The sequence below is a fragment of the Gallinula chloropus genome (genome assembly GCF_964237585.1).
Source record: "Gallinula chloropus genome assembly, chromosome: 1".
Lineage (NCBI taxonomy): Eukaryota > Metazoa > Chordata > Aves > Gruiformes > Rallidae > Gallinula > Gallinula chloropus.
The window spans coordinates 188,029,840-188,043,853 of record NC_140085.1 but is presented as its reverse complement, the minus strand read 5'-3'; the positions used below and the strand labels follow the sequence as shown (position 1 = coordinate 188,043,853).

The following is a 14,014-nucleotide window of genomic DNA, read 5'->3' as shown; positions in this document are numbered from 1 at the left end:
TCCCTGACAGGAATAGCAGTATCCAAAAATAACTGAACTCTCCTCCCCCACTGCGCAAATCCCAGGCCAAGCTTTCCAGATTTCCTCCAGAAATGCCACAAAAGAGCAGGGATTCACGCCTTCCAACCCACTGAATTACACAGCATCTTTTTATTTGCATAAGAAACAAGCAGGTTCTCCTGCCAATTCATTTCCATGCCTCAGCATTAGCTGGCTATCCACTCAGGCCACTTGTACTGGGATCAGGAATTGAAATGTATTAACAAAGCAACACCAACTCCGCAGCAGTTCCAGGCTGCGGCCAGGAACTCTTGACATTGAAACCATGAAAGGAAGGAAAGAAGACATTGAAAAAATTAAATAATTTCTATTTTCAAACTGGTTTCAACATGGACAGAATCACAGAGCTGGAGGGGTTGGAAGGGACCCCCAGAGCCCATCAGGTCCAACCCCCCTGCCAAAGCAGCTCCCTAGGACAGGTCACACAGGTCGGTGTCCAGACGGGGCTGGAATATCTCCAGAGAAGGAGACTCCACACCCCCCTGGGCAGCCTGTCCCAGGGCTCCAGCACCCTCACCGGGAAGAAGTTCTTCCCCAGATTGGTGTGGAACTCCCTGTGCTCCAACTTGAAGCCACTGACAGCTTTCACTCCTACTCCTCTATACCCATTATAACAACAACAACCATCCAGGTGAGAATGTTTTATTGTCAATGGCTGTATAACCATGGAATCATAGACTGGCCTGGGTTGGAAGGGACCCCAAGGATCATACAGTTCCAACCCCCATGCCACAGACAGGGCCACCAACCCATAGGCCTGTACTGACTGTGCACAAGCTCATCTGAATTTCATGCAGTACAAGCACTTCCCTTAAAGCTCCTGGAGTTCATGGGCTTGATCAAAAGTCACTAAAACACTGAACAAAAAAAGCCACCCCACAAACAAGAAAAGCTGCACCAGAGTTTGCAGATAAAGAGCTGCTTCCACTTGTAAAGCCAACATTAGCAACATGCATAGTCTTACGAGGAGAGGCTAAAGGCCATGGGGTTGTTCAGCCTGGAGAAGAGGAGGCTGAGGGGAGACCTCATGGGGTCTGTGTCTTCCTGCCGAGGGGAGCGAAGGGGCAGCACCGATCTCTCTCCTCTCTGTGGGGACCAGGGCTGGAACCCGAGGGAACGGCGTGAAGCTGCACAGGGGAGGTTTAGGCTGGGTGTCAGGAAGAGGTTCTGTCCTGAGAGGGGGGTCGGGCGCTGGCACAGGCTCCCCAGGGAAGGGGTCACAGCCCCGAGCTGGGCTGAGGGCAAGAAGCGTCTGGCTGATGCGCTCAGTGCCCTGCTCTGACTTGGCCTGTGTGGAGCCAGGGGTTGGACTCGAGGGGCCTTACGGGTCCCTTCCAGCTCGGGAGTTTCTGGGATTCTATTAAATCCAGCTAGTTATATCAGTACATCATCTACCCACCCCCACTGTCTTCACAGCGGAATAGGTCCCACAGAGGCACAGGAGGGAATAAGATCCTATCCTCTTCCTATGAGACAACATTCAGGCATCTCCCTTCTAAACCAGATTGGTCATGGGACTGGACGTACCGATTACGTCAAGCTGAAGCTGTTGCGGTGGAGATGACATATAAATGAGAAGCCACAGCTGCCAGGCACTGCTCAGGAGGGGAAACTATGACCCCTGGAGACCAAAGATCCCCTGAATTTCCAGACAGCCCTTCTTCAGTCCAACCATGAAGGACATGACTAAGAGGGCCAATGGGATCCTGGGGGGGCATCAAAAGGAGTGTGGCCAGCAGGTCAAAGGAGGGGATCATCCCCCTCTGCTCTGTCCTGGTCAGGCCCCACCTGGAGTGTTATGTCCAGTTCTGGGCTCCCTGGGATAAAAGGGACAGGGATCTCCTGGAGAGAGTCCAGAGGAGGGACACAGAGATGATGAAAGGCCTGGAGCATCTCCCCTGTGAGGAAAGGCTGAGTGAGCTGGGGCTGTTCAGCCTGGAGAGAAGAAGCCTGGGAGGGGATCTGATCAATGGGTATCAATATCTGAAGGGTGGGACACAGGGGGACATGGCCAGCCTCTTCTCAGTGTCTGTGGGGACAGGACAAGGGGCGATGGCCGCAAGTTGGAGCACAGCAAGTTCCACACCAATCTGGGAAAGAACTTCTTCCCGGTGAGGGCGACAGAGCCCTGGGACAGGCTGCCCAGGGGGGTGTGGAGTCTCCTTCTCTGGAGATATTCCAGCCCCATCTGGACACCAACCTGTGCGACCTGTCCTAGGGAGCTGCTTTGGCAGGGGGGTTGGACCCGATGGGCTCTGGAGGTCCCTTCCAGTCCCTACGGTTCTGTGAGTCTGTGACATTCATGCTGCTTGGTTTGTTTTGTACATTTCCCTGCCACCTCAGGTTCTCATCTTATATATGGAGAATGAGTTCCTGAGGTAGTCTTCAGAGAGGTAGGGAAGTCCACTGCAGGAAAACCCAGAAGGCCATCTCATGTCAGCTCTCTGCTGAGCACACTGCTTGTGTTTTTGTAAGCCTGTTTCAATTTACTCTCACCGTGTGACTGACAACTGGATAAAAATGATCATGATTAAGTATGGCATGGAAATGAGAAGAAGGTTTCTAGCCACCAGGGAAGGAAGGCACATATGCCCATTGAAGTAATGGAGCAAGTGAACCAACAGTGAGTTGGAAATAGCTTGGTTAACGAAACCAGACAGCACATTGTGCAATTGGAGGCGACTGTGCCCCTGTAGTGGGTACTGGGCAGGTGAGGCTGCACCTTGATTGCTGGGTCCAGTGCTGGGCCCCTCACCATAAGAAGGACATGGAGGTCCTGGAGTGAGTCCAGAGAAGGGCAGCCAGGCTGGGGAAGGGGCTGGAGGGGAAATCCTCTGAGGAGCGGCTGAGGGAGCTGGGGGTGTTGAGCCTGGAGAAGAGGAGGCTGAGGGGAGACCTTCTCAGCGCCTCCACTGACCTGCCAGGAGGGTGCAGAGAGGTGGGCGATGGTCTCTTCAGCCAGGGGACAGGAGATGGGACAAGGGGAAATGGGCTCAAGCTGCACCAGGGCAGGGTCAGCTCAGATGGGAGGGAAAAGTTCTTCCCTGGAAGAGCTGTGGGGCTGTGGAACAGGCTGCCCAGGAAGGGGCCTGAGTCCCCACCCCTGGGTGTGTTTAACAGATGGGGAGATGAGGTACTGAGAGATCTGGGTCAGCACAGGACAGGAACGGTTGGACTCAATGATCTCAAAGGTCTTTTCCAACCACGAGATTCGGGATTTAGGATGTACCTTGTTCTAAACTTTCTAAAAATCCACCCACATCTGGTAGCCATTGACTTTTGCTCAGTGCAGTAACTTCTCACCACTCTCAAATCACATCACATAAGGTAAGAAGACAAGGCAAGGCACAACTCACTTGCTGCAGTTGTGGAGGTTTGTTTTGGTGATATCGTAGTCGGTGTTGTAGAGGGGGCCGCTGTCCTTCAGCAAGGCTTTCTGGATGCTGTAGACATGGACACTCGCAATCGTGGCCAGTTTGGACTTCATGGCTGAGGGAGGGGAGGGAAACAAATAAAAGGAAAGAGAAAAAATCCTCTGTTAGCACAGCTTTTAGGGAATCTGGTGGCAGCTTTAAGTCCCAGGCTCTTCTAGGGATGGAGAAAGACTAACAGAGCACATGACAGCAAGAACCTGAATATAAAACTGTGTAATTGTACCTCCTTCCAACGCTCAGGAATTGAGAACTAAGATTCCACAAGCCTGTTTATCATGTTTTTCACCCCAGACTCTTGGTTCTGACACAGTCTCTCTGTGTTCACCTTCAAAATATCCAGAATATCTGTACAACTATCTAAAGCTAGGGGAGAAAATAGAAGGGCAACGAAGCTGGTGAAGGGTCTGGAGCACAAGTCCTGTGAGGAGCAGCTGAGGGAGCTGGGGCTTTTTAGCCTTAAGAAAAGGAGGCTGAGAGGAGACCTTATTGCTCTTTACACCCTCCTTGCAGTCAGTTGTAGAGAGGTGGGGGTCAGTCTCATCTCTCAGGTAACAAGCGATAGGATGAGGGGGAATGGTTTCAAATTGCACTGGGGAGGTTTAGGTTGGATATCAGGAAGGATTCCTGTACTGAAAGGGTTGACAGGCATTGGAAGAGGCTGCCCAGGGAGGTAGTGTAGTCACCATCCCTGGAGGCATGTGGATGTTCTGCTTGGGGACATGGTTTAGGAGGGAAGGGTTAGATGAGATATCTCTGCAGGTCCCTTCCAACCCCTGTGATTCTGTGATCCTCAAGAGCTCAAATGCTCCTAATTGTTCTGTAAACACAGCGAGGTGCCACTGCACACTCCTCAACGGTGCCTTTAAGTGGAGCCAACTGTCAGTGGCAGGCAAGCTGGGAAGAATCAGTGGTCAAAATGTTCAACTTTAAAGAAAAACCAACCCAAAACCAGACCAGACCCAAATCACAAGTCTGTGAAGTCACCCAGCTGTTGGCTCAGCTACTTAAAATTCTGAGAAAAGCCGAGGACAAGAAGTCCACACCTGAACCCAAGAGCCTGACCAGGCATTTACGTGCAGATGGCAAGTTCAGAGCTTCACTCACTTCACTGTTCTCTCAAAGAAAATGCAAAGCCCACGTAGTGTTCACACTCCACTTACCTTCCAGTTTATCCTCTCTCACTACTGCGACCTTGTGGCACTGCAAAGAAAGAAAGAAAGAAAGTGCAATTTAAAGTTTGGAAAGCTCTGTCCTACGTGGTGTTTTTGGTTAGGTCTTGAAGAAGAAAGCCTACAAATTACAGGTGTGGCTTTATTCATGCAGAGAATTCAGCCAGATGCCTCTAAAGAGCCATCAGCCACGAGTTTGAGAAGGTCTCTCTCCCTAATTTTCTAAGGAACTGTTCCACAAGTCACCATAACCCTAAATAAATCCTGTCCTCCTGTTTCTGACACCAGGAGATGAGACCCAGATGAAATGAGAACTAAACAAGTCCGCAGCACAGCAGGGAAGAGCAAACCAAGAGAGCTGATGACCTGACTGGGAGAAGTCAGCAGCGTTAGCCTAATGATCCCTGTATATTTAGATTGCTGGTAAACTCTGAACGGAGGGAACAAGCACAGATGTGGCACCAGAGAAGCAAAACACTAGGAGAAATTCATTGTTAATTTAAGAGCCTGAGAGGAACACCTCTGGAAACAGGCTCTACAGCTGGTCTTCAAGGACTGTACCTGCTCTCATATGTTTCATAGGATCAGAGAGCGTGTTAGGTGGGAAGGGACCTCCAAAGGCCATCTAGTCCCACCCTGCAGTGAGCAGGGGCATCTTCACTAGAGCAGGTCACTCAGAGCCCCAGCAAGCCTGACCCTGAATGTCTCCAGGGATGGGGCCTCCACCACCTCTCTGGGCAACCTGGGCCAGGGATCCACCACCCTCAGAGGGAAGAACATCTTCCCAATACCCAACCTCAATCTCCCCTGCTCTAGTTTAACTCATCACCCCTCATCCTATCACTCCATGCCCTCAGGAACAGTTCTTCTTCAGCTTCCTACAGGCACCTTTCAGGGACTGGAAGGGGCTCTAAGGTCTCCCCAGAGCCTTCTCTTCTCCAGGCTGACCCAGCCCAACTCTCCCAGCCTGGCTTCACAGCAGAGCTGCTCCAGCCCTTGGATCATTTTGTGGGCTCCTCTGGACCTGCTCCAACAGGTCCACATTCTTCTTGTGCTGAGAGCTCCAGAGCTGGACACAGCACTGCAGGTGAGGTCTCCCCAGAGCAGAGGAGAGCTGAGGGGCAGAATCCCCTCTCTCCATCTGCTGGCCACACTCCTTGGGATGCAGCCCAGGATGGGGTTGGCCTTCTGGGCTGCAGATGCACATTGGTGGCTCATGTCTGGCTTCTCACCCATGATTCCTCCAAGTCCTTTTCCTCAGGGCTGCTCTCCAGCCCATCATCTCCTGACCTGTATGGATAATGGGAGTTGTCCCAACCCAGGGGCAGGACCCTGCCCTTGGCTTTGTTGAACCTTCTGAGGTTCCCCTGGGCCCACTTCTCCAGCCTGTCCAGGGTTCCTCTGGATGCCATCCCATCCCTCTGGCACATTCACCTCACCCCTGAGATCAGTGTCATCAGCAGACTCGCTGATTTAACAGGCTGTGGTTAAAACATTGAGTATCTGAAGAGACAGAGTGGACAAAATCCAACTGCACATGAATTCTGTGTCCTATACCACAGATGAACCAGCAAAAGTTAAGAGTTGAGGAACTGTGGGCAACACCAAAGGGTAAAGAAAGACTGAGAGTCTTGGTCCCTCACCAAGAAGGGTAAGAAATTGCAGACAAAGAACATGCAGTGGTCAAGACATGAGAATTACTTATGACCAACTTTTCTCCCTATCTCCTTTCAGAGGAGTCTCCCAGTTGAATCCACAGCCTTGTGGCTACACCTACAGACAGCAGGCAGCAGTGCAGGGTTACCAGCAAGCACAGGGTTGCATCTGAAGCACTGGCATCCCTTTCCTACCCAAGACTGACTTGTGCCAGGTAATACCCACCAGCTACACCAATGCCTGCACATCATCTGGAAGAAGCTTTGAGATGTGACCACTTCTACCTGCTACAGCCCTCAGACATTCAGTCTGGGGAGCTTTAAACTCCTCCTGCCTGGCACACCTAACCCTGGCATTGATTTCTCTGTCCCCCAAAAGTTCCTGCAACTGCAGGTCACCTTTCTTAGCAGCCCCTGAGGTTGGGGTATTAAAAGATCCAAATTCACCTGTTTATTTTAAATACATTCGGGTAAATTATTATTTTTAAATAAATTAGGGTAAATTTAAACATAGTAGAGTGTGTTGACAAACCTCTGGCCAGTTCTACTGAACCCAGACCGGTGGGAGTTCCAAGGACCTCTGGAGATCCCCCAGTCCCACCCCTGCCAGATCAGGGTCCCCTCCAGCAGGCTGCACAGGACAGCACCCAGAATCACGGGGTTGGGATGGCTCCAGAGATGGAGGGAGACTCCCCAAGCTCTCTGGGCAGCCTGGCCCAGGGCTCTGCCACCCTCCCAGCAAAGAAGTTCCTCCTCAGGGTCAGGGGGAACTTCCTCTGCTCCAGTTTGTGCCCACGGCCCCTTGTCCTGTCCCTCGGCACCCCTGAACACAGACTGACCCCTCCTCCTGAGCCCACCCCTCAAGGGTTTCTCAGCACTGAGAAGATCCCCCTCAGTCTCCTCTTCTCCATGCTGAACAGCCCCGATTCCCTCAGCCTCTCTGGGTCAGAGAGATGTTCTGGTGCCCTCAGCATCTCCACAGCCCTTTGCTGTCCCCTCCCCAGGAGCTCCCTGTCCTTCCTGCCCCAGGGAGCCCAGCCCCACACACACTGTTCCTGATGAGGCCTCCCCAGGGCAGGGCAGAGCAGAGGGGCAGGAGAACCTCCCTGACCTGCTGCCCACACTTCTCCTGACACCCCCAGGACCCCATTGGCTTTCTTGTCCCCAGGACACATCACTGGCCATGGTCAGCCCGGTGTCCCCCAGCACTCCCAGGGCTTTTCCCACAGTGCTGCTTCCCAGCAGCTCACCCCAAACTGTCCTGGTGCCGGGGGTCACCCCTCCCTGGGGCAGGACCCAGCACCTGCCCTGGTTGAATTCCAGAAGATCACTCCCTGCTCAGCTCTCTCCTTTATTCAGATCTCCCTGGATGGCAGCACAACCTTCTGGCATGTCCACCACTCCTCCCAGTTTGGTACCACCACAAACTGGCTGAGGGTACACTCTGTCCCTTCATTTAAGTTGTTGATGAATATATTGAACACTATCTTGTTATTTCTAAAATAAATCGGGGGGGAAGGTTGTTACCGAGGCTATGAAGATGACACCACCTCTACAGCTTTTACAGTTTTAATTAATTATATTCCATCTTACAGAATGAACGCAACCAATAATGACCTTGAATTTCAGACAAATCTGGAGATTTAAAGAGATCAAGTGACCCTATTTAATATTTAGGAAAGCCAAAAAGATCTGTTGAGCTTTTAGCCCCAAACCACATGTAAATGCTGAGACACCTTGAGATACACCAACTCTAACCAAAGGCTGTGGGTACCAGTGATTCAGGACATATCATACCAAAGGGATCCTGGGGGGCATCAGGAGGACCGTGGCCAGCAGGTCAAAGGAGGGGATCCTCCCCCTCCGCTCTGCCCTGGTCAGGCCCCACCTGGAGTGTTGTGACCAGTTCTGGGCTCCCTGGGATAAAAGAGACAGGGATCTCCTGGAGATAGTCCAGAGGAGGGACAAGGAGATGATGAAAGGCCTGGAGTTCTTCCCTGGCAGAGTTGTGCGGCTGTGGAACAGGCTGCCCAGGGAGGGGGCTGAGTCCCCACCCCTGGCTGTGTTTAACAGAGGGGTAGATGAGGGACTCAGAGATCTGGGTCAGCACAGGACAGGGACAGTTGGACTCAGTGATCTCAAAGGTCTTCTCCAACCTTGTGATTCTGTGATTATTCTAACTGGAACTCCAAGCTCTCTCCACACACTACTTAGCACACTTTAACCCCACAGCAGATCCTGGGAAATGGATTAGCTGATCTCACAAGGGCTCCTCCAGACTGATAATCCTTGCTGTCCAATGGTAGTGATAAGACTGAGAGACGACTGGTAACAGGATTTAAGTTAATTAAATAAATCCCTAGCATATTATCCAGCACCATAGTACTGAGTCACAGCCAACTGATCTTCCCTCACCATTGTTCAGATGATGGGACAGAGATAGTCTAGTAGATGAGATACTTCCCATGAGCCAGCAGTGTGCTCTTGCAGCTCAGAAGGCCAGTGGCATCCTGAGCTCCATCAGCAGAGGGGTGGCAGCAGGGACAGGGAGGGGATTGTCCCTCTCTGCTCTGCCTCAGGAGGCCCCAGCTGGAGTCCTGTGTCCAGAGCTGGGGCCCCAACACAAGAAAGATGTGGGACTGTTGGAGAGGGGTCAGAGAAGCCACAGAGATGATCAGAGGGCTGGAGCATCTCCCCTATGAAAAGAGGCTGAGGGAGCTGGGCTGGTTCAGCCTGGAGAAGAGAAGGCTGTGGGGGGACCTCATTGCAGCCTTCCAGTCCCTGAAGGGAGCAGAGAAACAGGAGGGGAATCGGCTTGTTAAAGGGCAGAGACTGGCAGGACAAGGGGGATGGAGTGAAGCTGAAGGAGGGGAGGTTTAGATGAGATAGAGGGGAAGTTCTTTCCAGAGAGAGTGGTGAGGGGCTGGAAGGGGCTGCCCAGAGAGGGGGTGGGTGCCCTATCCCTGGGGGTGTTCAGGGCCAGGTTGTATGGGGCCCTGGGCAACCTTGTGTAGCTCCAGGCCTGGAGGTTGGTGGCCCTGCCTGTGGCAGGGGGTTGGAGCTCTATGATCCTTGGGGTCCCTTCCAACCCAGACCAGTCTGGGATTCTATGATAGTCCCAGATAAGGGACTGGACACGTACAGGAGACTTAGCACACCACACCTGTTACTGAAAAACAAGAACAAGCTCTGCTTTTGAACCCAAGACTACAGAACAAAATAAAAGCCATAAAACCAAAGAGCTCCCAGACACCTTCAAAAAATAAACTACTCACAACGTGTCCATTCTGCATGAGGTTCCCTGCTACCAAGTAGGTGACATGAAGCTGAGCTCCCGAATTCTCCTTTCGTTTCCTCTCGACGTAATCATACAGCATCCTGCATGAAGAAGAACCCAGCATTAATCACCTGGCAAGGAAACAGCCCAGCACCACCCCTTCCAGGAAGCTGAAAAGAAAAACAAAGGAAAAGAAAAAAGCAAAGCCAGCCTGATATGGAAACATTTCACAGAAGCATGGTGATTTTAACTAGGATTAAATTCATCTTAGGGAGACACCTTTCTCCTCTGGCACACTGGAGAACCTCAGTCCAAGGACTATATAACCGAAAAGTGATATGAATAACAAGCTCTCAAAGCTTTAATGGTTGGTTGCAGATGGTCTCTCAGCCTCTGGGCAGCCTGTTGCCAAAGTCTCCCCTCCAGCATGGCTGTTCTCCTCATCCCAACCCTGGACTCTGAAACACCTGACAGAGGAACCGGTGGGTTTTGGTAACACCGTTGCCAGGCCAGTCACGGTGATCAGGAACAGGAGGAAAGAGAATGATTAATGAGGACAAGATTGAGCTGAGCTCAAGCTTTCCACTCCTGCTCATACCACTGATTTATGATGAGTGCCCTGTGTAACGGAGCTCTTCACTCAGAGGATGGTTGATCCTAGAACCTCCTGAGGTGGCAGAGACCTGTAAGGCCCATCGAGTCCAACCCCTGGCTCCACACAGGTCAAGTCAGCGCAGGGCACTGAGCGCATCGGCCAGACGCTTCTTGCCCTCAGCCCAGCTCGGGGCTGTGACCCCTTCCCTGGGGAGCCTGTGCCAGCGCCCGACCCCCCTCTCAGGACAGAACCTCTTCCTGACACCCAGCCTAAACCTCCCCTGTGCAGCTTCACGCCGTTCCCTCGGGTTCCAGCCCTGGTCCCCACAGAGAGGAGAGAGATCGGTGCTGCCCCTTCGCTCCCCTCGGCAGGAAGCCACAGACTGTGATGAGATCCCTGGCCCAGGTTGCCCAGAGAGGTGGTGGAGGCCCCATCCCTGGAGACATTCAAGGTCAGGCTTGATGGGGCTCTGAGGACCTGCTCTAGTGAAGATGTCCCTGCTCACTGCAGGGTGGGACTAGATGACCTTCAGAGGTCCCCTCCAGCCTAATTCATTCTATAACAACACAACTGAGAGTACCTGAGAAGACGTGGAATTTTTAATTATTTCCCTAAAGATAATTTGAATACACCAACCACAACCATGAGCACAGTAATTAACAAAGCTTCACCACAAAACGAACTTGTGGGATATTCTAATACCTACTGTTTAGCCTGGTTGACATGAACTCCCAGAGTGTAGCTCAGCCATTTGTATGTCACCTGTAGGAAATGAAAAACACAACCTTTAGTAAGAAAGCCTCTCTTGATTTGTCCAGAATCAAACTCTTCAGGAGTACACATACCTCCAAGAAAACAGCAGGAAAACCTGTTAGAGGTGCGAGCACATGGGACACCCACCTGTTCTTCCATAAGCAACTGGAATTCCTAAGCTCTAAACACACTACCCTGAAAATGGTGGGGTTTGGGAACACCTTCTTGAAAAGCCACAGCAGAAATAAAAGCTCTTCAAGATTCTTGCACTGCTCAGCTTCAGAGCAGAGAAAAAAATACATTAAACAGCACAATTTGTAATTACAGAAGCTCTGATTGCTCTCCAAAACAATTAGTGAGGATTTATGCCTGTTGTGGGAATCTCTGCCTGCATCATGAGGCTGTGGAGAGGTGGGTGTTGGTCTCTTCACCCAAGCAACAGGTAATGGGACATGGGGAAATGGGCTCAAGCTGCACCAGGGCAGGGTCAGCTCAGATGGGAGGGAAAAATTCTTCCCTGAAAGAGTTGTGGGGCTGTGGAACAGGCTGCCCAGGGAGGGGGCTGAGTCGCCACCCCTGGGTGTGTTTAAAAAAAGGGTAGATGAGGTACTTAGGGATCTGGTTTAGCTTAGGACAGGGGAGTGGTTGGACTTGATGATCTTAAAGGTCTTTTCCAACCTTGTGATTCCATGATCATAGAATCACAGACTGGTCTGGGTTGGAAGGGACCCCAAGGGTCACAGAGTTGCTACCCCTGCCACAGACAGGGCCAACAACCTCCAGGCCTGGAGCTACACAAGGTTACCCAGGTCCTTGAACACCCCCAGGGATGGGGCACCCACCCCCTCTCTGAGGAGCCTGTTTCAGCCCCTCACTACTCTCTCTGGAAAGAACTTCCCCCTAATATCTCATCTAATCCTTCTCTCCTTCAGCTTCACTCCATCCCCCTTGTCCTGCTATTATCTACCCTATTAAAATATTGATTAGCATTCTGTGATAACCATTCTCACAGTGTAGGGTGCCGCATCTCAGGAGGCTGCAGCATTAATTCCAGCCCCACCACAGGCTTGCTGTATTATTTAGATAAGCCATGTCTTTATACCCGTTTCTCTTCCTCTGCCTTTTTAAACCAGCCCTCAGGCTAGGGCCTCTCCTACCCCAATTACAGTATTTAAATTACATTTTATTAGCCCAGTGGTTTACTGAACTATAATGAGGTGTGCAGGCAGGTCACGTTAATACAGGCAGCAGAAGAGATGCGCCAACTTTGGTACAGAAGTTTCTAGGCAAAAATCTTCCTTTTTAAATTAAAACAGAAGCACAGGCTTCCTGTGTTCTGGTGCCCCCAGTTCTGGGCTCCCTGGTATAGAAAAGACAGGGATCTCCTGGAGAGAGTCCAGGGGAGGGACACGGAGATGATGAAAGGCCTGGAGCATCTCCCCTGTGAGGAAAGGCTGAGTGAGCTGGGGCTGTTCAGCCTGGAGAGAAGCAGCCTGAGAGGGGATCTGATCAATGGGTATCAATATCTGAAGGGTGGGACACAGGGGGACATGGCCAGCCTCTTCTCAGTGGCTGTGGGGACAGGACAAGGGGCGATGGCCTCAAGTTGGAGTACAGGGAGTTCCACACCAATCTGGGGAAGAGCTTCTTCCTGGTGAGGGTGAGGGAGCCCTGGGACAGGCTGCCCAGGGGGGTGTGGAGTCTCCTTCTCTGGAGATATTCCAGCCCTGTCTGGACACCGACCTGTGTGACCTGTCCTAGGGAGCTGCTTTGGCAGGAGGGTTGGACCCGATGGGCTCTGGAGGTCCCTTCCAACCCCTATGGTTCTGTGAGTCTGTGTTTCTGAGAATTCCTACAAACAGTAAGGCTTCAAGAAGCTACAGGCGGTAAGGAGTCATTTCAGTTTTTAAGCTGTCTTAGCCATAGCTCAAAGAGCAGCCCAGAGTGTCTCAATCTTTGATGGAAAAGGACTGCTACACACACTTTTGTCATTCATTTCTTGGGCTAAATGCTGCCATCAGTGCTTTTATGGGGGGAAAACCACCTTAGGGAGCACAAGGAATTTGGGGAGAGCTGCTTTATCCTGGGATACAAACGATGCCACCACCAACCCTCTTCAGAGACAATTTACAGCATGGGGAGGGGGGGGTGAATCCTGACAAGAAAGGCATCTCCTGGCCAGCGTGACAGGAAGACCATGTTAAGTGCAACCTGTGGAAACGGGAACACCACAAACTCAGCCAGGAACCCCACAGAACACACACATCCCCCACACACACTCAAAGGAGCAGAACTCGGGGAGGTGACAGCCCTGAGGCGGGGGAAGGGGGTTGCAGGTGCGGAGGCCTCATTCCTTCAGCGCCTGCTGAGGGGAGGCTGGGTACCCACGCGTGTCCCGCAGGTGGGTGCTGGGGGCGGGGAGGGGAGAGGCGGCTGCTGGTCCCTGCGGGTTTGGGCTGTTTGAACCGAGACTCGGGGGATGGAGGAGGAGGGGAGGGACAGACAGACACCGGCCTCCCCCCAGGCGCTGACACGACCCCGGGAAGCGGCACTGCGGCCTCCCCCCACTTCCAGCACCCCCAGAGACGAGTTGGGGCGCGGCCAGAGGGGTTTCCCTGAACACGCAGGCTCAGCCTGCCCCGGCGCCGGGAGGGACGGGGTCCTGGGAGCGGGGGGAGCGGGAAGGGGGATGTCTCTCCCTCCCTCCCTCTCCCGCCCGAGGGGGTCGCGCAATGGCGGCGGCTCCCGCACTTCCCCTCCACCCCCCCCCCTCCCGTGACTCACGATGCGGTTCTGGTCGGTGACGAACTCGTCAATGTTTTCGAGGTAGAGCTCGTCCTCCATGGCGGGGCGGGGAGGGCCGGGCCGGGCCGGGCGGGAGGAGCCCTGCGCCTTCCCGCGCAGCTCAAGGCCGCAGCCGCCAGCCCGCCGTCATGGCAACCCGCCGACACGCGGGCGGAGGCGACGGCGGCCGCCGAGGGACGAAAGGGAAACGCGCCGGGCGCCGCGGGAGCTTTGTTCCCGCCCCGGGCAGGACACGCCCCCCCCCCCCCCGCGGTGCCCGCCCCGCC

At 52.9% G+C, this 14,014-nt stretch overlaps 1 protein-coding gene across 1 annotated transcript in view; it reads right to left on the bottom strand.

The window, feature by feature from the left end:
- Positions 1–13,787, bottom strand: part of POLD3 (DNA polymerase delta 3, accessory subunit) — a gene marked incomplete at its 5' end in the record, with an annotated part of 42,376 nt that extends 28,589 nt beyond the window's left edge. Inside the window, 5 exons of the mRNA XM_084277099.1 lie at positions 3,417–3,549; positions 4,655–4,694; positions 9,594–9,696; positions 10,897–10,952; positions 13,728–13,787. Coding sequence (XP_084133225.1) covers positions 3,417–3,549; positions 4,655–4,694; positions 9,594–9,696; positions 10,897–10,952; positions 13,728–13,787 — 392 coding nt within the window. The remainder of the gene's footprint in view (positions 1–3,416; positions 3,550–4,654; positions 4,695–9,593; positions 9,697–10,896; positions 10,953–13,727) is intronic.
- Between the last annotated feature and the right edge of the window lie 227 nt (positions 13,788–14,014).